The 25,461-nt window shown below is 38.5% G+C and overlaps 2 protein-coding genes across 5 annotated transcripts in view; one reads left to right on the forward strand and one right to left on the reverse strand.

Moving 5' to 3' along the window:
- LOC136415367 (uncharacterized) overlaps window positions 1–25,461 on the forward strand; it is a 45,576-nt gene that overhangs the window by 17,287 nt on the left and 2,828 nt on the right. For 2 of the 4 annotated variants that reach the window (XR_010752607.1, XM_066399915.1), the window contains exons 2-15: window positions 8,947–9,007; window positions 20,003–20,202; window positions 20,836–20,995; window positions 21,048–21,280; window positions 21,335–21,505; window positions 21,558–21,798; window positions 22,087–22,354; window positions 22,409–22,526; window positions 22,588–22,783; window positions 23,754–24,014; window positions 24,074–24,236; window positions 24,289–24,418; window positions 24,477–24,630; window positions 24,879–25,060. Coding sequence is in view for 3 of the 4 variants with exons in the window: in XM_066399915.1 (XP_066256012.1) it covers window positions 8,947–9,007; window positions 20,003–20,202; window positions 20,836–20,995; window positions 21,048–21,280; window positions 21,335–21,505; window positions 21,558–21,798; window positions 22,087–22,354; window positions 22,409–22,526; window positions 22,588–22,783; window positions 23,754–24,014; window positions 24,074–24,236; window positions 24,289–24,418; window positions 24,477–24,630; window positions 24,879–25,060 (2,538 nt within the window). In the remaining variant the exon portion in view is untranslated. Of the gene's footprint in view, window positions 1–8,946; window positions 9,008–11,928; window positions 12,036–16,618; window positions 16,889–20,002; window positions 20,203–20,835; window positions 20,996–21,047; window positions 21,281–21,334; window positions 21,506–21,557; window positions 21,799–22,086; window positions 22,355–22,408; window positions 22,527–22,587; window positions 22,784–23,753; window positions 24,015–24,073; window positions 24,237–24,288; window positions 24,419–24,476; window positions 24,631–24,878; window positions 25,061–25,461 lie in introns of those variants that run through there. The other 2 variants (XM_066399916.1, XM_066399918.1) reach the window with 2 other exon arrangements.
- Window positions 10,108–14,976, reverse strand: LOC136415373 (cytochrome P450 4d2-like). Its single transcript, XM_066399930.1, has 8 exons — window positions 14,737–14,976; window positions 14,489–14,686; window positions 13,234–13,428; window positions 12,933–13,171; window positions 12,750–12,881; window positions 12,452–12,692; window positions 10,983–11,162; window positions 10,108–10,548 (listed from the first exon to the last, which is right to left on the reverse strand). The coding sequence occupies exons 1-8, from the start codon at window positions 14,906–14,908 to the stop codon at window positions 10,394–10,396; spliced, it is 1,512 nt and encodes a 503-aa protein (XP_066256027.1). The 5' UTR covers window positions 14,909–14,976; the 3' UTR covers window positions 10,108–10,393.

Raw genomic sequence — 25,461 nt, forward strand, 5'->3', positions numbered from 1 at the left:
AATTCTAAACAGGTCAAGGACCCAAAGAAATATCGGGCAAATTTTAATCAAACTTATCGTTCAACGGCTTAAATATGGAAATGTTCCCTTCGCTTTACTGATAATGCGAACACATTATCGTGTCTGTTTGTAATTTGCACCTCACCACCGTGCTTCGGCTTCCAAGATATTTCTCTTAATTGTTTATCGAGCCTTGTAAATATACGCTGCAAGGAGGCACCTGGCAAACCCCCACATTTCCTGAATTAAAGACCATTTTGGACGCGGAAATTTCCTTTCCTGGAAAATCGACATCTGCACAGAGTTGTCAAGAATGTTAAACGCGGTTTTCAGGCTGAGTTTATCATTGCGAATTCCGGGGAAAATGGAAGCGACCGTAACCAAAGGAGATGAAAATTTAATAGATCTTTGCTTCGGTGGAAAGCTGCTAATAGATTTCTCCTGCGAGCTGCGAGGGAATCAGTAAAAATGTTAGCAAAAATGCATCGGGAAAAGAATCCCGAAAAAGTAAAGATCATATTACAAGGGAAAAATATAGGGATTTGAGCAAATGCACTTCCATCATCCAGATTCCCGAAAACCGGCTTCTCGGAAAGGCCCTCGACCCGGTTGGCGCGTTGCCAAACGCGCGCACTTACGTACTCCGCTGACGTCACGACATCTATGCGCGTCACACCCCTAGAGGCAGCGTTGCCGTGATTTAATTACCCCGAGGGACCGACCACCGGCTTTAGGGTGGTCTAATTAGTTTAGTGTGGAAACGTGAAAATTTTAATTTGAATGCACGAGATGCGGCCGACTCACATAGAAATGGTGATTCAGTTTTATATTTTATCCCTCTGAATATTCATATTCAACTCCCCCATCTTTCCACCGTCATCCGGTCCACTGAACTTTCAAGTCTGCCGAAATTGCCGAACATAAGTACATGTTAATTAATTTATTGGCTAATGCTCGCGTTACTACGAAACTCCAACTCAACTACGAAAAGTCCGTGTTTCTTGCTTCTTTGGAATTACTATCGGTTTGGCAACAGAAATAAACTTTACGACGGTCGTTCCTTTCAATTTACATGGTTAAATTGGGAACGAGAATACTCGTATTCGACGATTTCACGTTTTAACACGTATGTCGCACTAATTCAATTCTAGTATCCCGGCATGTAAACGCCGCTCCTCTCCGTATTTATGGAAAATCATGGAAATGGAACATTCCGGGGGGATCTCTGCACATAGAAAGGTTCTTTGCAACATTGGATTCGCCCAAAACGACCCTTTCTCCTCTTTAGGGTAACGTATTGGCTTAAAAGGGTGTTCGAGGGTGTTTTGCCAGACGCCAAGCGGGAAGGCTGCTTTGGATTCATTTGTAATAACTTTCCATCCCGTTCCCATTGGTTAAAATACAAACACAACAACTAAAATTATGGCCTGATAGCATTGATGACATGTCGTAAGAAATAGGACTTGAGGGAGATCCAATGAAGACCCCTAATTCAGTGCTGAATGATTTTAGTCTTTTTTTTATCGAAGTTAGTTCTGCATCGCTCGAGTATGTACTTGTGTGGTTGCGATCTCCTTTCTCTTTCGTTGCAGAGCATTCATCACGTTAGATACCCCAAAAGTTAAGCGCTAGGTAGTCAGTATTTCTTATTAAATCCGCTCTCAAAAACTCGAGGCAACGCCGGTGTATTGTCAATATTAATGTCGCACTGATGTCCAGTATATCCAACGGAGATTTACGAAAGTACTCCTTTCTATGATATTTCTTCGTGAGAACGGAGCTCCTCGATAGAGATACTTGAATTTATTAACTTTAAGAAACAGCCTTGGTCACCAACGCAGACACCACCCTTAAATGCTCTCAGCAGACCAATCACCAGCGAGAAGGCTCCTTTTGTAAACGCCCCATCGGGTACTTTTTCGGATCTTACAAAAAGTGTAATGGAGGGCCCAAGCGCCACTTCAGTTTGTGGATTTTACCACCTAACTCTAATTCTCAATTTTTCTAAGTTAAGTAATATCTAGGTCTTTGGAAATTAACTGTTGAGTTATGGACATTAAAGCTATTAAAGTCGACAAAAACTCAATCAATATTATAACTAAGATAAAGCTTTAGATTTATTATATTTAGGTTTAAAGTGGAGGATAGACACTATGTATGAGATTTAAGGTGATGTTTATATATAGGGGTGATAGAAAATGGTATAGTAGTGCGTCTTGGACTCGCTTTTCGAGTGGTCTTAGCAGATAATAGATCATATAAAACTATATAATCGTGTTATTTTCTAAAGCCGATATCCTACATTAACAAAGATAAAATAGTTCAGGTTTGCTAGTATTCGGTTTTCTCTTTCAATTTTAAAGAATTTCTCCTGAAGCCATGCACGTACAAGATGCTGTCCGGTGTCATCACAATGACTAGTTTCGTGAAAGCGCGAATTAACCCTAGAATGATACCCGGGGCCTGCCTGTACCCCAGAAAGGAAAAAAGATTCTACCATTTTTTGCTAACTGATAACGCCGATTTGTCTTTCACAGTAGTTTCATATCACCGGTATCCCGTCTTGACGCAGGCTTCGTTGGTTTGATTCGTGTATTTATATTCTAAGTGTGGATTGTTTGGGGTAAACTGGAACCCCAGGGCACTTTTTCTGTACTAGAAAATATGGGTAGCATTCTAGGGTTAAATAATATTTCTATTTTTATTTAGTATAACGGGTGATCATTAAAATAAGCTACGTAGTAGGCGGTGAACCGAAGGAGGGCGTTGATTAAGCCATTTTCTATTTACCATTTATCCAAGATATACCTCTGCTATTTTAACGCCTATTTGAGGTTTTTTTGATGTTTATCGTTTTTAATAAGTGCGGTTTGGCGAACGGAGCCGATGAGGCGAAGTTTGCAATCGCTCGAGGGCGGTAATAACCAAATACCACACACGTTATATGCAATACTTTATCTACAACCACTTCAATTTCGTAAAATCATTAAATCATTTATACCGATGTGGTGAGCACATCAATTTCAAAAATAAAATGGTCTGAGGTAAAATAACAGTATTATACGTCGCGTTTGCAGGTTTTTCAATATCATTTTTAATTCGGTTGTAATGCAGTATTAATACACTTTTAAATGGGTGGTGGGGGTTTGGTCTTTGCACATGCGTCCCTCAATCCAATTAAGCGTGGCGTTTTTGTTTATTTTCTGCACTGCTTTTACGTAATTTCCAGGGAACGTTCTACTCCCAGGGTTCAAGAATATGACCCCTAAGCTAACCTCTCCTCCAAACTTCGGTTTGACATGTATTATTAAAGGACTTCGAAGAAATGGAGATTATACAAATATCGTGGACACCTGATACAAACATATCGGTAAAGTTACGCGTTGGGACCTTTTTTCCTGGGAAACTGATGAAATATTCCGAGAGCCATGAAACATTTTCTCAGTAAGTTGTCTCTTTAAGAAAACTCGGAGGTTACTCCATTTCTGCTGGATATACCATTTCAAGGTTTTATTTATTTTGTGAAATGAGAATATTTCCTATTTGAAAGTTTTCTCTCGATATTATACATATTTAAACAGTAAAAAATGAATTAACCTTCTCTTCAAGGGAGCTCTACATAGTTTTGTGTGCTACGTTGCATAAATAAATTGGAAAATCGTGTTTTCTTATCATTTTTAAGTGGTGCCAAATTCCACATAATAAAAACTTGTATCAAGCAGATAATGCAGAACCGACCTCATGTGGACCACGCAGACACTCTTGCCTTTCATACTATAACCGAACTTTTTTCAGGTGCGGGATATCTTATCTAATCACCCGGAACATTATCTATAACATATATCATGAATTAATACTGAAAAGTAAACACTTGAGAAATTTAAAGTAGGAAATTTCAAATTGAGTTCACAAGTGGGGAAGTTAATTGGACATTCCTGGTGTGTTGGGCTGAAAACAGAGCTGTCACCGTTGAAACTTACTCGAACTCTTGCTAATTCGACAATCAAAAATGTTTTAATTAACAGCAACATCGAACAGATTTGAGAATTATAAATAACATGAGTCATGTATTACATGTGTTCAGTTTATCAAATGTGTCAGAGTTAATTAGCAGGCTGACATGGTAATCTTATTGAATTAAATCCGATTGAAAGGATTGTTGTTTTGATTCCAGTTGGCAAGCCGATGCAAAGCTGGTTATGCAATGACGACTGTGAAAACATTTTATTGTATATGAAGAAAACTGATTTTGGGGGTAGCAACAATGTGAGCAATCGAGCTGATTGTCCAGAAGAAAATATGACCTCGATTGCACTTAGTTTTGTGCTAAACCATGTATTGTATCGAAACTCTAGAGCAACCGTCTTCAGCGTGTGTTCCCCTTTTCCTCACGTTTTCTTTTTCAGATAAGTTTAGAATTTGTAGGAAAGGATTCCGTGCTATCTGTAATGGAATTTACTCAGGCAAAATAGTATAGCTTATCCTCAGGGTTTTTGCTGCAAAGCTGCTCTTTCAAGAAATTCCAAGTTTCTTCAATGTCTCAAACATTTTGAGAAACAAACGTATTGTATCAGTAAATAGGATTCGGGGTAATCAATACCTCCCAGTCCCAATTTCAGGACTCCCGGAAAAAGACCAACTTGTCTAATTAAGTCGGCTACACCGAAAGTTTGAGTCAGAATAGCAATTCCCCGGTGAAAACATTAGGTACCCTAAACGCTGGATTGAGTGACTCTTCGAATTACCCAGAACAGGAAGTTGACGAATAACTTCCAATGGCAAACAAAATTTAATAGTTTCTGAAACTCCCGGAGGACCCGTTGCCGGAGAATACTTTAAAAAGCATTTTACGAACTTTCGGGGATTTGCTTTTATGCTTTTCATCAAAAGCGATAAGGGCGAGACAGCATCTCGTAATTCTGGTTAAAATAAACAACAGTCGCTGAAATGAGACAGTAACTTTATCTTTAAGAAGTTCTTTAAACTCCCCAGATGACGTCAGGGGTCTTTGTGTCTTGTCACGTTAAGCAAATTGAAGACCTTTGTGTAGCTGAGCGCTGAAGCTATTGTTTATGCTTACTTCAATGGAATGGGACTGATGTTAGTGTGATGCACACGTGAGGTTACATTAGCAGAATATTTTTTTTAATTTGCTTCAACAATAGGAAAATTACTGTTTTTGTTTTTATTGAGAGGGATTTAAATCGGCTGTCGCGTATGCGAGACTAATAACTATTATCATTTGCGTGTAGGTGTTGCTTGTAATATAAATGCGTGGCAATTTTGTTCAAGGAAAAAGCAAAATAACTATTGTTAATAAAATAATATTCAATTGTATTTTTTACAATGTCAGGTTATTATCTATTCGTTTCTGAAATAACACGTCAATTGCTTTTACGAGTTCTTAATCGATTTATTGGCGATGAATTTTCGAGACATAAAGAAAAACAGCAACGTTATGTCACCCGACCGACTATATAAATAAAAACCCCATAAACTGGACCATTATATTTTCATCTTTATAGCTCCAGCTATAAAAATTTACTCGGTATTTAAAGTCATTATTTTTCATCTTCCACAACGAAGGAAAATTGGTCTTATTAGAAAATAGGGTTTTCCAAAAACCATTGATGACTGGTGCAAATGAGTTACGTTGGGAAGAACAGCATTTGCTCCAAAGATGAAAATTTACCTGAACCAAATTCCCTGCAACGAGTGGGGCAATGAATTATTTTCTTTCCTGGAACTTCTAAAAACTCAGTCGTCAGTAAATAATTTATAAGTAAGTTATTGCCAGAACTCTTATTGTAAATACAGACCATGTAGCTAAATAGTTGATAAAAATTATGAAAAGGGGAAATACCTTTGAAGTTTTTCGGAAATGACGATCTCGATCGGGCCAGTCAGCGGATTATGAGTCGCTTGATCCCTCCTGATGACCAGCAAAGGACGATCCAGACAATGGTTTCCAGACCTTTGGAAATTTGATAAATTTGAGTAGGAGAAAATCAGGATGCAACCTACGTATAAGAAGGCAAACCTCACCCTTTCAGACGATTTTATTAATTGAAAAAATTAAATAGTGGTATTTTTTTCTATGCGTATCTCTTACCGTTTCCAAGATCCTCATGGTGTTCGTTCTTAGGTGGGACACCCTGAAAATCATTTCGTGCAAGGCTTTAGTACTCGGTTTCTGAATCCTATTTAAGACATATGTTTTAGTATTGTCAGAGGTAGAAGTGCTGTTAAACAGCCTCCCTTCTCTGCAAAGTTACATTTAGCAGGTTGAGCACATTATAGGAAAATTTCCTAAGTTACATCAGACGTCATCGCAATACCTAATCCATTTGTCACAGCAAACCGGGACATGTAAACAAATTTATCAAACTATAGGATAAGCTCACTGACTAATGGTGTAATAATTTTGAAATATTATAATTTCTAAAGTCCAACAAATTGACAGGAAAACTCGTTTTGATTTGTTTTTAAATTAAAGTTCGTGCTCTATTTGCGCCAATACACGCGGACGTAAGTTCCAATTATATAAAACTACCGAAATTCATTAGTCTTGTGTGTGTCGCAACGAAGCTAACCCGCTAGTTCCAATCCAAAGTTCTGCAGATCGATTTTAGGGCGAAGAAACACCGTGTTCTTTCCATGTAAAGCGACGTCACTAAATTGAATATCTGTTCCATTTGAAATTCAAATTTCCAGCTACGAATACAGAAATGGATAAACAGAGTTTAGCACAGATTTCTATGTTTAGCTAATGCACTTCTTCCCGGCGAAATTGCTTAAGAAGTCGTATACATCGCTCGGATTAGGCGACCAATACAACGGTTTTTCAGATTTTATTTTTAACGGGCGTGCTCGTAAAAAATCGCGATGACCTAATAAATAACGAAAATGCAACGCATTAAAAGGGATGATTTGAAAAATGGCCGCTCATTTCGCTAGGCCTATACGGATGCCTGCGAAATATAATTGATGGTCCTGAATATAAACGACCTAATTAAATTTTTGTCCTCTAATTCTCTTGAGCGCCCCAGCCTCCAAATGAGTCTCAAGTAGGACGAAAATGATTGCATCTCTAGGGATATTAGAGGTAAAATATGTATGGAATATCGCGAAGCTGGTTCTTAAGTTTGCCACCAATTATTCTGTTCATGGATGTTCTTATACAGGGTGTCCCGAAATTAAGGCACCATACTTAAACAGCGTAAATTACGTCCAAAAATAACACCAAAACTTTATATAAACATATCGAAAAACGCTTTTTTAACGATCTATGGCTCTTTAAAGACATAACTCTGATGATGGTTATTTTGACATATTTCCAAAACGGTGCAAGATAACTTTATGAAATTTGGTAAGATTTTATACTTTTTAAACCTTAATTGACTGATGCGGTTGAATGGAAAATATTTCGTCAGAGGCGTGCCGCACGGGGGCGTCGGAGTTAAAAAATGCTACATTTTTTTTATGTGCCCGGTTTTTTAGCTGCTGATGCAAAATTATGAAACCACATATGTGTCCAGAAAAAAAAGGTACTCTTGGTTCACATTGATAGAACGCTCCATTTTCGAATAAAATTAATTTGAACATTACATTGCATGACAAATACAAATGATGCTTAAAACGATCATTTTCAACCATATCAAAACTATTAAACAATAATAAAAAAAAACAACAAGAAATTGAAATGACACATTTTTAGAGTAAGTTTTCAAATAAGTTACCGTTCAAAAAAGAAAATCTGTTTCAAATTCTTCGTGCCTCCCAGAGCATAAAAAGACGGTCTAGACTGTATATCCAACAAAACAGTAACTTATTTGAAAACTTACTCTAAAAATGTGTCATTTCAATTTCTTGTTGTTTTTTTTTATTATTGTTTAATAGTTTTGATATGGTTGAAAATGATCGTTTTAAGCATCATTTGTATTTGTCATGCAATGTAATGTTCAAATTAATTTTATTCGAAAATGGAGCGTTCTATCAATATGAACCAAGAGTACATTTTTTTTCTGGATACATATGTGGTTTCATAATTTTGCATCAGCAGCTAAAAAACCGGGCACATAAAAAAAATGTAGCATTTTTTAACTCCGACGCCCCCCGTGCGGCACGCCTCTGACGAAATATTTTCCATTCAACCGCATCAGTCAATTAAGGTTTAAAAAGTATAAAATCTTACCAAATTTCATAAAGTTATCTTGCACCGTTTTGGAAATATGTCAAAATAACCATCATCAGAGTTATGTCTTTAAAGAGCCATAGATCGTTAAAAAAGCGTTTTTCGATATATGTTTATATAAAGTTTTGGTGTTATTTTTGGACGTAATTTACGCTGTTTAAGTATGGTGGCTTAATTTCGGGACACCCTGTATTATGGCACGATGTACGAAACTTTAACACACTTGTGAAGCGTTTGCTTTTAGTCTAGACTCTTTAGAGTTTTGCAGACACCTTTTGAATAATTCGAAAGAGTTAACTCTTCCTGGCAAGTGATTGTAAGCCCTTGCTGATCGTTCGTAAACAGACGTGCGGCCCTATTTGTCAACAAGTAAACTCACTGTGAAATCAACTTTTTGGTTTTAGCTCCAAACATCTCTTGAAGAAAAACTCATTTCTTCGAGGTGTTTTCATTAATTCGTACTTCAAAACACCTGCTCGCCATAAAACGTGTTGCGGAATACTTTGATCAGCAACTTAAAAACTAAAACCGCTAAATACGAGATTTTGCTGAAATAGCGTTATTACGAATGAAGCAATATCAAGAAAATCTAAAAAAAAAATGATGTAAGGTTTTTGAAAAACCGTTAACGTTTGAAATAAGGCAAGTTACGAGCAAAAGAAGTTCTGCACGGACCATTTAGGAACGTCCTGTATAAGCTCATTGGTGAACAATAATTAAGCATCAAACTTATTTCCCTTTTTTTGTTTCAGGGAGAAAATGGTATTTCAATCGATTTCAACGGAGGGAACGTTACCTACATTCCCATCAATGGTGAGTGGTAATTGGTTTTTCAAACCCGTTTCATTCAGTTGTCCGCGCGAAAGTCAAACTGAAAAGAGGTCCATTGAGACCCCTGCCAATTTAAACACTCAAATATTGATTTCGCTATATTTTTCTTCTATATCGCCACAAATTGATTCCGGACTTTTGTGTAACCTCAGCGTTGAACGTTATTACGAAATTAGGCAACCTGGAATACGTGCTGCGCCCTTACATCCAAATTGCTTTCGACGCTCGGGACGCGTTACCCCAAAATCACATTTTACGGTGCCCCGATTTCCGGCTAAGCCCCTCAGGTATGGGTCGTTTAGAGTAAAGGGACGAGAGTGTTTCCATATTTTTTTGTGTTCCAGTTAGTTTTATCTAAAATTGATCTGACGAGGGATTTCTTTTCCCATAAAGTCCTTAGATTTGTAGCAAAAAATTAGTTACTGAAGGTGATTGGAGATTTTTCGTGGTAAATTGCAATTTTCTGATAGATTCTACATAGTCTTAGAAACATCTGGGGATAAGTTTCCTACCAAAGTCAATTGATTCAATTTGGTGTCTGGAAATATGCTTCCAATTGAGGAAAGTTTTTAAAGTTCCCGGAAAAACTCCTTAATGAAGTAGCTCTTCGAAATTCCACCAATGCTGGAATTTACTGGTGGTTTTTAAAGGACTTTTGGAATTTCGGTTACTAAAAATCTCAAAGATTTCTTAGAGATGGACGTCCTTAAGGACTGCTCGAATCTCTTCTGAGAGATTTTATTCCAAGGACTTTAAGCGAATTCTGCGACGTTTTCCTTATTTAATTAAGTCAATTCCAAAAATGTTTTCATAAATGGGGAACACTGAATATATCATTCAATTAATTCAAGTTTAATTGAAAAGAACGTTAAAGAAAAGAAGTATTAGTCAGTTACGTGGTTTGCATGGAAGCTATCTTGCAGGTAACGTTGCCAATATATTGATTTAGTGGCCCTAGTAGATTGATTAAAATTAAAATAATTAACTAACGCCGTAACGGAGCATTGTTCCTTATAGCTTGGGATAGGCAAGCAAATATACTTGAAATCGAAGTGAAGGAGGTTAGCGTCCTTTAGCGGCTATTGCCCAGATTCTCATATTTAAATCAAAATCATTTTTTTGGATCGTTACTTAGAAATTGGATATTTTCATTGCTCTTAATGATTATGAGTCCGCGTCTAATGAGGTCGCATAATAACAATAATTAAGTTCTAGTTATAATTGTGTTAACAATATGATTTATTGGTGTTGTAATAACGTCAGCAAAGATACTACTGGAAAACTAAACAACCTTGATAGGTACTTCATTGCGTATATTCCTGAAATCTAACCGAAACTTGAGTACCATACCAAACTCAGAGTGTTTAATTATCTAGGAAATACCTTCATCTTGTACCCATTCATAGACTTTAAAACCGAACAAGTACCGATTTGTATCTTAAAATCTGGATCTTCCGCTACTCGGAACTTCAGCAAAAACTTGGCAATACAAGCCTTCAACGAGTACATGGCATACCGCTGACCTGAAATACAAAGAAAAACTATTAGAAAATAATCAATACCTTGATTTGCGTAATTAATAATAAAGAAAATGCCCTTATTAATTTTGAAGTGGTGGCCTACGTGTTTCAGCCCTTCGCTCGGTAGTTACAGGAACTGTGGAATATTAATCGGGGAAAGCACCCACGTAATTCAGTGGCGTGTGTCTGTACGGACACAATTGAATTCAAATGTGAACACGTCGTTTAATTTTTAAGGGTGGAAGTGATATTAGCACGTACAAACTATTGATTCGTGGTGAATGTTTAAAAACAAAAAGTTCTGTAGTGGGCGAGGAAAAGAATGAGTTGTTTTCCTGTTAGTCGCCGGTAATAGGCATGATGACCTGGCACTGGCTAGTTTAACAGCCCCTTTCCCCTTTCACCTACTTACCAAGCTTATTTAGAGCCGGACTTACCTATACAGTTCCGAGGCCCGGCGCTGAACGGAACGTAAGCGAAGTTGTGCCTTTGACTTACTTTTTCCAGGAGAAATCTGTCGGGATCGAATTTTTCGGGTTCCGGGAATATCGAGGAGTCGTGGGCCATTCCATAGAGGAACACCGCAACGGTAGTGCCCCTGGGGATTTTAATCCCATCTGAAACGGGGGAAGTTCTTGAGTGCTTTGCGTCTAAGATGTTTATAAGATGTCTTGGGCATGAATGATGGAGAGCTTGTATAACACCAAGATGTGGCTCTACTTAGATCCTAAAGTTCTTTTTTTAGGACCAAAAAACGGGCAGCAATCGTCCGTATAGAAGATTGGTTCAAAAACATCCTGTCCAATTTTTCACTCCGGTGGGCCAGAAAAGCAATCCTTTACTCCTTTTGAGGTCTTGAAATTGCCTTTATCCAGGGACAAAATAAATATTGCGAAAATAAGTGAGGATGCTTTCGGGCAATATTTTTCTTCAAACCTTTTCTAGCTCGTTATCTTGAAGTTTATATTGTCGCTTTCATTTGGAACTTACAAGGTCGTCTCTGAAATATTCACATATTCGATTGTAAGACCATGTTCGATCGCAAATACCTGTGGGTACTTAATAATTAAAGCATAAATTACTACATGTATCTAATTTATATTGAATGATATGATTCAAGAGTACGCTGCTTGTTATTGCTTTAAAATTGGTTCAAAAGTTGTATTTACCTAATTTTTATGAAAATGACATGCTTTTGCTGAGACGGCTTGTTCCAAAGTAAACAAGTACTAGTTTGATTTGATTCGATTTAAGAAATTTGGAGAGTGAATTGGTAGAAAATCTGGAACATTCATTTCAGGAGCTTTCATAATTAGTTTTATCAGTGGCCGCGTATACGACGTTATAATAGTGTGAAAGTTTCATGAACGGTTCTATGAGAATAGCAGCGGTCGATTTTATTAGCACCATGAAGACATCCAGAAGAATCTTCATCGTCATTAGATGCGTCATTATCTTTAGACGGCTGATAATCGTGCAGAACATTGAAGGTAAAATTCGCTAATTCATAAATACATACATATATTTGTTGCGCATTTACCTATACAAATTTCAAAAAATTCGTATCTAGGCAGCACATACGGGACCAACAAACCAAACACACTCTTAATAGTGTGATTTAAATAGGAGGTAATTTTTTACGATTTTAGCAAAACTCCCTCATATTTTTTTTCACCGTACAAAGGGATCTCATTTACTGAAAAGCCCTTCAAAGTCATTAACCTTCTAGAGACAACAAAAACACGGCCCAAATAATGTTTACCTTCGTCAGTCGGTATCTTAATACTACAATGCCCTTTTGCCTACATTGTCCCCTTTTGAGCCTTTGTTTTGACTTGTTATCGATCCAGCTTGACGACAATAGGACGCACTCGAAATGATATCGTAATTATTCCTTTCGGCTTACCAACAACCCATTCCTCGTCGATGTTTCTTTCGATCAGAGGCACAGGTTGATAGATCCTGAGGGCCTCTTTGACGACAATATCCATGTATTTGAGGTCGTTGATCTGGGAAAGGGTTATCTCGGTTTTGGGATCTTTGCCAACCACTTCGCATAATTCCTCGTACACTTTGTCTTGATAGGTTGGATTTTGTGCCAGGGCGTATAGTGTGAAACATTCCGCTGTCGCTGAAGTATCGTGGCCCTAAAACAGTCCGCCTTTGTTCCCTTTAGAAGCGCAGGGTTTGCCAAATTTACTTACCTCGAACATGAAAGTGTTCACTTCATCGCATATATCTTTGTCGGACAAATTCATCCCGTTCTCACTGGCTTCCAGGAGCATGTCCAGGAGGGCCGATCGGATTTTTATTCCATCCTCCCCTTGCTCTGTCATCTAATTTGCATCTTTAAATAAATGCCCTTTATTGACTTAACTAAAACTAACTTTTCCTTTTTTCGCATATTCAGCCCTTCTTTTTTTGATGATGGTCTCGCAGAAGTTGTGCAAAGTTTCCAGAGTGTCGTGGTAGATTTTGTAGGGCTCGGTGAACCTGAACAGCAAAGGGTGGCCCATCCAGCCAGAATAAAAGCGGAAAACGAAAATTTCCAAGAAATCCTTCACTGCTTTGACGTATTTTGGGTTTTCGTGCGTCTGGGCTCCAATGGGGGTTCCAAAAGCTGTTTCTAGAAAAAATGTTACAGGGAGGATTTATTAAAAAAATGTCCAAAGTGCTTATAAACGTTACCACAAATTATGTCCAAAGACATGAGATTCAAAAACTGGAACATATCCATGGTTTCTCCAGGAGAGCTCTGCACCTCCTCCGAGACTTTATCCAGCAGGACATTAATTTGCCTGTTAAATATTTGCATAAACTCCTCAAGGACCTTAAAGTTGAATGTTGGGGTTATCATTTTCCTGCGTTTTCTCCATTTCGCTCCTATATTATAATTTCATAATGCAGCTATTTGAAGTTTGGTAAATAACTACCAGGGCGGACCTTAGCAAGTCTGGCGTCCTGGGCGAAATTTTTAATCACCGCCCCCCTACCCCCAATAAAAACCGTGGACCAAGAAAGTCTACCGCCCTGGGCCGTGGCCCAACCTCACTTCTTATAAGACCGGTACTGATTACAACTACTAATTCTGAAAATATCCTGTTTTTATTTGTTTTTCGGAAAACTATACATAAAGGCTTGTTCTTTGGTTCGGGCATTTTTTGTTGAATAACAATGGTCGAATAAATTAATTCAAGGCGTTTCGTCCAATTGCAAACTTATTTTTTATACAACCCTGAACGTTCTAAATCGGATTCTGAACGTTCTCTTTATTCTGAATTCGACAACATACGATGGCTAATGATTTCATTTAGTTCAACATAGATAAACGCGAAAGCAAATGTGTGTTAGAAATTTTTTGTTTTCAATCAATTGTTTTTGCTAACAAACGCGTGTGTTAGGAAAAACAATTGAATAATGGACACTGCGCAATGAAGTGCCCTGGCTAAAAGAATTATTATATATAGTAATGTGCTATAGTATTAAGCAGTTAAGGAAAATATGTCACGATTAAATCAACAAAATATTAAAGGCATCAGCCGTTACGAAAGTGAATATGCGCAGATCTGTAACGATGATATAGCGTCGAATTTCCACTGTGATAGGTTCAATTTCCGCTTTTTAAATTTTTTTATGCGGGCCATGGTCATGGGAAAAATAGTGTACATAACTCGCAAAAAAGTTTCTTAACGCACGCCCGCGATATCCGCCTTCTCCCATGGCTCGTGCGTTAAGAGTCACTTCCTTCGCTCGCGATCAGCGTACTGTAAAGTAACACTTTCCGCACTTGTTAGGTAAATAACTATTTATTGATGTAGGTCACACAACTTTGTCCTAATATCACCGATTTCATAAGTTTTCAAATAACCGAGATTCCGATGGTCGAACTCGGAACAGTCACCCATTACATAATTCCTACTATCGTAAAAAAGGGGTCGGATACCTGTGCTGACCAAAAGCCCATCTCCTAGCCAAGGCTTGAACAAATCATAGCCATTAGATTTCGACAAATTTAAGTTGGAGGTGAGCAGGTCCTCCAGGTATTCGGGTTTATTGATGACCAGCCGAAGAGTTGGGCCTGTCCATAGCTTGTAGAAGTTGCCATATTTGCCTTGCAGGGCTAATAACCCTTTTAAATATTCTAGAAAAATGTATATTTTTATGATTAAAGATATTAGTAGTAATACTTGCCACAAGGAGTTTTTCCCAGTAAATGCGTGCTTCCTAAGACTGGAAATGCATCAGGGCCAGGAATCTTAGACAAACTTCGATTTTTAAATACGTTCCAGTACCAGTTGACCAAGGGGGTTGAAATCACTACCACTACAATGGCTACTACTGACCAGCATAAATAAATCAACATCGTTACTTAAGCCGCACGTCTGAGGAATGTACTGATTAGCGGGTTACATTGACCATTTATTGGCTAAATTGAGTCGAAGCGATTCAATATGCGTCTTATCTTAGAAAGACCTTGGATAGATACCGGGTCATGTCCGATTTTTCGGCTCTAAATACCTTGGATGGAAGTTAAGTGTCAAACGTCCCTGGTACACCACAGAAACTTCAAAAGCGAGTCCTCAAGCCCGCCGTGAGTTTGTTTTTGAATTTGAACTCTCGCAGGAGAGATAGTAACAATAATAATTTAATGAGACAAACGAAAAGTTGCGACGTGTCGTAGTTACCGGGCGCATTTCCCTGATTGCAACCAAAAGCAAACTTATTTAAAGTTTGCCCATTATTCTGAAAGTTTAAGGCCGCCTAACTTTCAAATTGTGTATGTTTGCCCTGAAGTTTGTTTCCTTAATTTCATCACTCTAGATTTAGATGAAGCCCCCTGTTATATGCAGGAGATGAAACCGAAGATAACTAACATTGATAGGAAAAAACGCACGAACGAAAAAGAGTTAATTGCAATAAACAATTTGTAACACAGGCCTTGATGAATGCACCCCATATCTAGTGAACCGTTATACCGAGTTTTGTGACATTGTGTACACTTGTATATGAAATTAGGCGGGGATGAGTGACTGGTTCTGCATTTTTGCCTATCTTTTTCTGAAATATGCAGGGTTTCTTAGCTTCGAAATTTGTGTTAGAATTAGCCATATTTCCAAATTAAGGAAATCACTATTAGAAAATTGCATTATTTTCATATCTCCACTTACGGCCATTTTTACAGATCTAGGTTAGATACAAGCCGAGAAATAACGAAATGCGATTTCGGGGTTTAGTACCCCTCTATTTTAATTAGGGCCTTAAACTAGAATTAAACATAACCTCGAGTTAAACCTAACCTTAAATCTGACCATCGAGTCTACAAATTTCTCGCACTGGAATGCATGTTTCTCTTTCACTGCTTGTTTATAGATAGTGTTCAATTTCTTTTACTTGCTTCGTGCGTATGCACTTGACAAGGCTTCATTGATAATTAAACGTTTCATAATGAGTGCATGATGTCTTTAATATGCAGGAAAAAGGATGTAATTAAATTAGAAAATTGTGGAATGGAAGTCGTCATGTTGTCAATATTAAGTAGTAGTCTTCTTAACAATAATACAGAACAGAACGAATGTGATCCACAGATTTCACAGATTGTCTAACGAAAATCGGTGAAAATCTGTCGACCGGAATATCTTTTATATGAGAACGTTTGAGCCCCACCTTAGATTGTCATTAAGGTCAAGACGTTTAAGACCACTGAAGAAATGACGTCAACGCGTACCGAGTGTAATCGAAAAAAAGACGTGTGGTTCTTTTCCCACTAAATATAGAAAACAAAACGAAACTCCCTTTTATTTATGATCAAAAATAACCATAAGCCGACAACCTTTCTGCAACTTGGGCCTAACACTGTGAAGAATTACATTTGCATCGAACTCCAGAAAACTAATCATGGTCTTAATTACCGTTATGTAAAAGCTTCGTGCTGATTACTAGTCGTTTACTAAAGGCAAACGGTCAATTCAAATTGAAAGTGGAAAACTGCACGTTGTGTGACGTCAGTTTTTTCGATGCAATCTGATTCCGGTCCGTCCTAGTCTAACGTAGGCCTAAAACCCAGTTTGTTTCAAGAGAATGTGGTGCACGTTCGCCACGAGCAGAAGGTAAAATTCGTAAAACGTCGGTCAGTATCAGTACTTAGTTCTTGACTTTTAAGTTAGTGCAAGGGTACCACCTTCAACCGTCAGTCAATGTATCAGAAGAAGTACCAAAGTGTCTGGTTTCAGTAAGAAAATGGGGGTTTGTGTGGTTGTGCGGGTTCCATGGGGTATGACTGGAATATTATGACTTCAGTAAACGAGGTCAAGAGACAAGATTAGCGCTGCCCGATGCGATAACTGTGAGTCTGTATATTTTTCAGTTTATCAATGAGAGTCCATGTAAATAATATTATGTAGACATTTAACGGTGCGCTTAAAATAGCAGCAATAATAAATAATTAAAAAGAAGTCGAACGGAAGCATGACCAGAACCGGCAGCTTCCGTCTGAAATGCAGTGAAACGTTAGGAGTTACTTCAATACACGAGCAGGGTATAATCAAAATGAAGTGTGATGGTATGGCCAACTTATGAGCAGTGTATGAACACAAGGAAGTGGTTGGGCGATTATGCAACCAGGCATACATCTACTGAGTCAGTTGTATTTATTTAATACTGAGGGGCTTTTTGGTTCAGTGTCCGTAAGTCTACCCTCTCAAATCTTATGCATTTAAGATAGGGTTGGTTCAGGTTAAATTAAAATTGCGGTCATCAAAAATTTTCAAAGTAAGATCAGTCAAAGAAAAAATAAAATGGGAGATATAAATTCAAAAAATTAGTAATTTTAAAAGGATGTGACACGCCTATGATCTAGTATATATTGAGTCCTACTACATACATAGGCGTACTGTGTGCAATTTCCAATTGAGAAATTTGAGCGAACAAGTTGCAGAGGAAAGAATTATCGCTAAAAATTGCTTCGTCTAAAGGCTTTAAGTTTAGCAAAAGTAAATGTAAATAAGTGTAAGTAATAAAAATATAAAATCGAAATTTGCGAACAAACCTGATTTGCGGCTATTGTATTGAATGTCACTGTGTTAGAGAATGAAATAAAGCATAAACACCCACAAAATAAAGCAGATAATTAACGAAATAAAGCAAAAAATGAAATTTGGTTTTAAAATGTGAGTTACAATCGATATACGAAATAAGTGGATAAAAAACTTACACAGTTTTGGTTAGTGAGTGTAAAATCATTTTACACACAAATGGATGAAAACTGTTTTTTTACATCTTATTTTCCGTGGCGGAAACAATAAGTGAGTTAACGACCAGGGGCGGCGTTTTTTTTCGGCCCGGCGCTCGCGGTAACCATCCGTAATATTACAATAACGCCCGTAAAATAAAACTAACGCATGCTAATTTTTGAACCGCCTTTAATTAAATAACTAGGTATAATATTATTCTGTTTGCATGTAGAAGATTAAAACAATATCGTTTGTGTGTAATACGTTGTATATACGTACTACACACGCGAAATAATAACGGCCCCCTGCTTCGTCGGGTCTTGCACTTCGCCCGGGAGCGTAATCTTCTTCTTGCAGCCCTCCACAGGTAAATAATTATTCTGCAGGTGCTGAAAATTCTACATGGTCTCGTCAGTGATTTGAAGAAAAAATTCATTTAGTAGATACATATTTAATGCTTCGATACTCGAATAAATAGCAATTTTGCATCTACGCTGTTAAAGCACATCAATATTTACATCTCACATAAACAATAATTCAATTCGGGCAGTTTAAAATTAATTGCATTAAATTAAATTTTGTCAATTATTTTATATTTCCATTTAATAACTCTATCTATTATCAATGTTATATCTATTATCTTCCAAGTTAAATATAGTGCTCTAGATTTAAGCGGACTGCAAGGCCTATATTTTTACTTACCCTCGTTGAGTTTTGTTGAAGATAGAAGCATGAGTAGTACGACCATAAAGGAGGGTATTTAATAAATATCAGAATAATCTCTTGATCACATTTAGATAAAAATAATCAGAGCTGGAATTTTCGATCCCTGTAAAAGTAATGAGGTGGTTTTTGTCTGACGCAATATTTGGCAACACATTCCATCCCAAAATTCTGTAAGTAGACACTTTTTTTTGTAATTTTTTTATTGGAAACTTCTTCCTAGATCCGCCACTAATTTTTTAGCCTGTTGTGCATCACACCTCCCATGGCGCAGCGCTCAATAAAGATTAATTTGAGAATTTTTCCTGCAACGTGTATGTTAATTAAATGTGCATAATGTTATTAGTAATTATAATGTTTTAGGTGCACTTCACAAAAACCGCGCGAGTTACCAACATCATTTAAACGCAACTTTAATACGAAGGCGGGCCTTTGTTTTGACAATAATCAATTCAAATGAACACATTATCGGCCGGCTTCTGCTAAACCGAACTGACCTACCGTAATGGAAAATCCGCTTTCGTAGTTTGATCTTTGCACGGGAAACTATGCATGCTCCATTAGGCGTCACATCCAGCAGAAAATTCGCGCCATTGCTTTATCTGTAGGTTTTAATTAATTTGAGTGGCCAAATAAGCTTTCGTAAGTTACTAAATCGGGTAGCATCTAATTTATCCCGTATTAGTGCATGCATAGACACGAAGATGACACGCAAAGGATTTACTGAATTCAGGACTAACAGGTTGTCGCCGGCCTTAACCCACATCAACGCGTTAATCAGAAGTGTTAATGTATGTTGTGTAATGCTCTATCCGACGTTGAGATAACCATGGGCTGATTGTGTCACCGGAATGATAATTATTTATCTAATTAGTAGGGATAGTACTTTTTAAACCGAATTGGGAATGTGTGCATTAACCTTGCCGATTCGCGAGGATCAGACCACGAATGTGGGCGAAGTTCATGTTTCTTCGAAGCGAATGATTGAAAAAAAACGGCTCTCGAGTTCAAAGAACAAATAAAAAGTGAAATTCTGAAAAGCTCAACCCATAATCAGAGCTCAAACAAGACAGTCCCACTTCCTTTTCCCTTCAAACACTTGTTTCTCTCACGTTCCACGACCCAAGGGTTGTAACAGACGCATCGACAAAAGGATAAAGGACCAGCTTAAATCATCACTTCTTTCGTCATTAAAAAAATTGAAGCTTCTTTGTTCTTGCAGCCTTGCGTCCTCATCTACAATTCGCGACTTCTAGAAGCTTCAAGAAAAAATATCCACTTGAAAATGAAATTAAGTGCATATTATAAACGCACTCTTTACAAACACAACTATTCTCCAAATCACAACTGTGCATCCACTTCGTCTCGCACGAGAGCACCAGCCTTTCTATTTTCACACTCAACTTACGTAATGGAGAATCCACACTTTCTTCTCTGGCCTTGTTTCTTTAACTCTTCATTTTTTCGATGCGGAGGTACTAAGTGCTTGTTTTGCGTTGTTTCAGTGCCGGTCGAGCTGTCGCCGCTCCAGCGAGCCTTCTCCAAGGAGGACTGGGTCCTGCTGGACGCGATGTGCACGCTTCCGACGCCGCAAAGTTCCGGGAAGTTCTTGACCATGCACAAGAGACGACGCAAACGTCTTTGTACACGTTCACTATCCCAGGACCACGCTATTCTTGATGACATTCATCATGGCTTGGTTCAGGTAAGATCACGCGGTTTTAGTGATTAAAAGTTGAGCCGAGTTGTGCATCCACAATTCCGTCTCTTATTTTGGTCTGACGACAGACCAAAATAGATAAAGTTGCTGCTTTCGCTGCTTCCAACAGTGATGAGTTGGACGAGGGAGACAAGAGACAGAGGCGTTGAAGGACTTATTCAAGCATTTAGAGAAGTTTCTATGTTAAATATATGTTCGGTGGTCCAACCTTGAATTAGGAGTACTGGAATATGTAATTAGTTAAAAAAAATTATTTATACTTATTAACGTGCCTCATCGTCGATGTTACATCCAGTTTAGATGTTCTATCCCTAATTAGGCCCTCATTGCGTCGATATTTTCCGAGATAATAACTAAGCGCTTCTATTCTTTCTGAACACTCAAGCGATGTTACTGAAGGTCATAAAAAAACTCATAGTGGGCGAATGACCGTAAACACAAGTAAACTCATCTCCTCAAATTTCATAAGAGAGATCGTAAGAAAGAAGAAAGTTATGACAGGTGTGCTAGGTTTGTGTTCCCCGGGAATTATGAAACCATTTTGCTATTTGGGAAATGCGATGATCATGAAAAATAAGACGGAAAACGTTCCACAAAATGCTTCTTTTCATTTTGTAGCGAATTCTGGACCGTAGCAGCGCATGGGCTTTCAACGCTTTTACGCTGGAGACCGTGGCCGGTGGCCGATCACTGCCCGTACTGTGCGTACACCTTTTCCACTGGTACGGTTTACTCGAGCATTTCCAGTTGGATGTCGTGCGCGTCTGGAAATTATTCAGTACGTGACTGAAACTTAACTGCGTTTCTCTTTTTCATCGCCATCTTTTCAGCTCTTATAGAGGAGGGATACCACAGCACTAATCCGTATCACAATTCGATTCACGCGACTGACGTAACTCAAGCAATGCACTGTTTTCTTCAGGAGGAGCAGATAAGGCGACATTTGACTCCTCTTGAAATTATGGCTTCGCTTATCGGGGCCGTGGCTCACGATCTGGACCACCCTGGTGTCAATCAGCATTTTCTCATCACAACTTCGAATCACCTTGCTATTTTGTATCAGGTCCGTGCTTGGTATTTTCCCGTCGACAATAGTGTAATTCAGGCAATTTTCCAGAATATGTCGGTACTGGAGAATCATCATTGGCGGTCAGCGATCGGCTGCCTATTGGAGAGCGGCGTGGCTGAGCAGTTGCTTCCCTATCGCAGCGAATTGGAACATCAAATTAGAGAGCTCATTTTGGCCACAGATATTAACAGGCAGCAGGAATTTCTTAGGAAATTTAAAGTAATTTTATAATCAACAATTATTTTGCACTGTTTGACTACGGGTTTTGTAGAAGCACATAGATGAGGGAACTCTAGACCTTCGTGAATCGGAGAATCGACAATTTATCCTGCAAATAGCCTTAAAATGTGCTGACATATCCAACCCCACCCGCCCCTGGGACATTTCGCACAAATGGTCAATCAAAGTGTGCGATGAGTTCTTCAGGCAGGGGGAGTTTGAAAGGGAGTTAGGCCTTCCGGTCACCTCGATATGTGATCAACAGTCGACGTCAGTGGCCAAAATACAAGTTGGTAAGTAGGAACGTTATCGCTGATTAGGGATTATTTCAGAAGTAAGTCGATGCAATATGTAGATTTTCATGCTGGCATAGATATTTAAAGATATTTTGTAAAAAGAAAATTAGAACTGTTTTATAAAATATCGGTTTCTCCAGATCTCCGGAACCATTTGGAATTTTCTTATTTTATCAATCATTAAAAAGAAAGAAAATTCCTTATTACGGTTCAGGAGATTCCAGTCTTGAGGCAAGCATTGAATTTGGCCTGCCTGTTATAATAAAATGAATACCAATTTTGCAGGTTTCTTCCGATTTGTAGTGACCCCGCTGTTCTCCGAATGGCACCGTTTCATGGGCAGTCCTTTATCGACACACATGATCGAAATGCTCGACTCCAACCGCAGGCGGTGGGAAGAGCAGGAGCGCACTGAACAGGCCGAGGAGACTCAGACGGAGTTGTCCGATGCGGAGCCGGACGCCAGTGAGGGTGAAGAAGAGGAACCGACGAAGAGGTCCTCGGAAAATAGCACTAGTATACTTGATTTTATTCCGGTGCCTTCAACGGCAAAGTAAGTATTTGAAGACTGTAAGTGAATATTAATCTAAGAGAGGACGTTTTGCAGGGAAACCCGAAGACAATCACTCGCCGTGCCAACGCTGGAATCCTTGGGAGTTCGGCGACATTCCGTTCCCGTTCATATGGAAATTCCCTCTTCTGGAGGTTCTCCTCAACGCCATCAGGTATGTCAGTTCGTCTTAAATTTAGGACAATTTACTGAGAATCTTTGACCCACCGTTTCAGCCCCAGCTTCCTCGTACAATTTATAGAAGAGAAAGTCTGCCCACCTCAGCCATTATCAGAACCTCTCAAGGAAGGTCGCCGGTTTCGCCTCAGACGGATTCGAGAGCCTCCAGCGGACTCAGAGAGGAAGACGAACTGCTGCAGTATGGGTCTCAGTCGTCGGTTATAAGTAGTGGAAGCCCATATCATTCTTCAGGTAGTTTTTTAAATTATTGAATTGGGGGAGTGGCGTTAATGTTTCGGTCTTTGTAGGACTCTCGCAATACTCGTTTTTTCAGTAGTTCTCTGACATCACTCGAGTAATTGTATAGTTTTTGTGAGTAAAATGAGGGTTGTTCTGTTTGAGTGTGGCTTTAGAGTTGCAATATTCAACAGAGAATTTCCTAAACATGCTGCATAAATTTAAGGTCATTTAACACATACAGCGTGTCCCAAAAGAGTTTGTTGACTTCTTTTTTCGGAACATCCTGTAAATTTAACACAATACTCAAACGACGTAAGCATAAAAGTAATAGTCAATACTAATAAATAAACGGTATTTTTTAAGAATCCTTCAGTCTACGACGAAGAAAACGTAACTTAAAAGCCAATGTCTCTTAAAATGTACGAGGGAAAATAACCTAATCAAATGTTTTAATTAATAAATAGTAATTAACTCTCGTAAAGTTTACTATACGGAAAGGGGAACGGTAGCGTAGAAGAGAAATGCAATTAGTTAGTAGGTACGTTCATTAGCGGTCTCAGTCTAGTAATGATGATAATATAATAATAGTTTACTTGGATAGTTTTAGTATTGACACTTATCTAACAGCAAACAAGAATACTTAGCTAATCTCGCAAATATACAAGTTTGCGCACTCAATCTTATAAATTTCGCTCTTTATAGGATCAAGAGCATATCAATATTATTATTTTAACTTGAACTCAAGTAAACAAGCTGATGCAAAAGAACTGCATGTGAGCTAGGCACTAATGCAGCTTTGTTGGTGTCCATGATAGGTCCTCATCAGCGTACAAGGGACAGGGTTAACGCGGTTCTAGCGAAATTTGAACGAAATTAAATATCGTTATGTTATGTCATGTTTACGCTCTTGACGACTTTTCAAATTGGCGCCCTGCGTGTAGGAAAGTAACATTTGTAACACTAATTTACCCTTTCTCCGTAGAAGAAAACCCAGAACGTCCACTTAGCGCCGAGAATCTACTACCGGAGCCTTCGATAGCTTCGATGTCGAGCACCACTGCCATTCGTCATCTGACGTCCGTGCTGCAAAGTGCCGCTGAGCGTGCGGCCCAGGCAACGGTTGGGGCTACTGCCAAGTGCCTCACGAGGCAACAAACATTCCCCCCTCCTCAGCCCTACATGAGAATGCGTTACATGAGTGCCACTGTGGAGATGACCACTTGCCCGGAAACTGCTCACGAAGGCAATTAACCATTCCCGGGATTATTACTAAATATTTAAGTTTTCTGGTTAATATTTTAGGTGATAGTAGATCGAGTTCTTCGCATAGTTCTCATGAAAACATATCACGCGGAGATAATACTCAACAATCACAAAACTACACGATTCCCGCAATAGCGGTTCTGAGCCCCAACAATAGCCGACCTCTCGATTTGCTTTTACCCAGCGATTCCAAGCCGTATAGGTGAAACTTTTGAGTGTTTTGATGACTTAAAATCAAACTTAACTTCTTTTAGCAATAACAATAAGAGAGAGACTGATGCCTCTGGATCGGAAAAAGAAAAAGAGAAACGTGCAAAACTGTCCGAAAACAGTGGCCCGTCTTGTGAAAAGGAAAATATGGATCCTAGGAAATTGCAAGCAGCTGTAAGTGCTTTTGATCATTGAGTTTGGAGTTATTAGAACAAAGAGCGATTTCTTGCAGAGTATGCCTCGTAGGGGCTCCGCCCCGGTGTCCTTGCCCGTCTCAAAACCCGACGAATTCGTGTCTTCTGCTGGCGGAGGACTTTCGGTAGCAGTGGCGGACGTGCAAGCTTTACGGCGAGGTTCTGTACCGATCGAAGTGGCTCGTCATTTCAGTACGTAAAATTCCGACGCAAAATGCTCTATGTATCTCTATCTATTAAACTATCTACAGTTTTGGTCATGTAACGCTTAATGAAACTGTAGAAATCTTCCAATGAAACCTAATTTTCGCCTCTACATCCCATAAAACTCACTTTCCCTGCACAACCATATTCATTTGAAATTATCTCCTAATGCATTATATTTTATTTAATTGTGAATGCAAATTAAAAATAGAATATGCTTGAAATGACACTTACAGGAAGCTTTGACGAAGACAACGGAAACGAATCACCCTCGGGCCATATCATCAACATCACCCCCGTCGAAACGACACGGACGTTCTGGCAGTACCAAAGAAGAGCCTCGGCTCCAGTCGACTTACCGCCTAGCGGTGTAGTCAATCGGTACGAATTCACCCGTCATACCAGTCTTAATGGAAAGGTAAGTGGAGATATGTTTTTCCACTAGTAGCGTTTCATTAATGTAATAGGCACCACTGTTGAAACGTTGCGAAATGTGATTTCCACATTCTATATCAAAAGCAATACATAACTGGTCAACAATGATTTTTGTCTCATTAACGGATAATGTAAATAAATGTGTAAAGAATCTGATAATTTAGACGTAAAAAGTAATAAGCCTCATACAGCATTGAGGGAATTCTTTATTGAAAGACGAGTTGAAACATATTATAATTATTATCTTACAACGTTCTTTGCATATTAATGAATATACTTACGATTTTTCTGCATCTACCGACGAAACACCACTTCCTTCTGTCCTATTTCGTACTGTCTGCCTCATCCGTTATAAACGTTACAATTCAAGTACTTAAATATCGT

The sequence above is a fragment of the Euwallacea similis genome, chromosome 20, assembly GCF_039881205.1.
Source record: "Euwallacea similis isolate ESF13 chromosome 20, ESF131.1, whole genome shotgun sequence".
Taxonomy (NCBI): Eukaryota; Metazoa; Arthropoda; class Insecta; order Coleoptera; family Curculionidae; genus Euwallacea; species Euwallacea similis.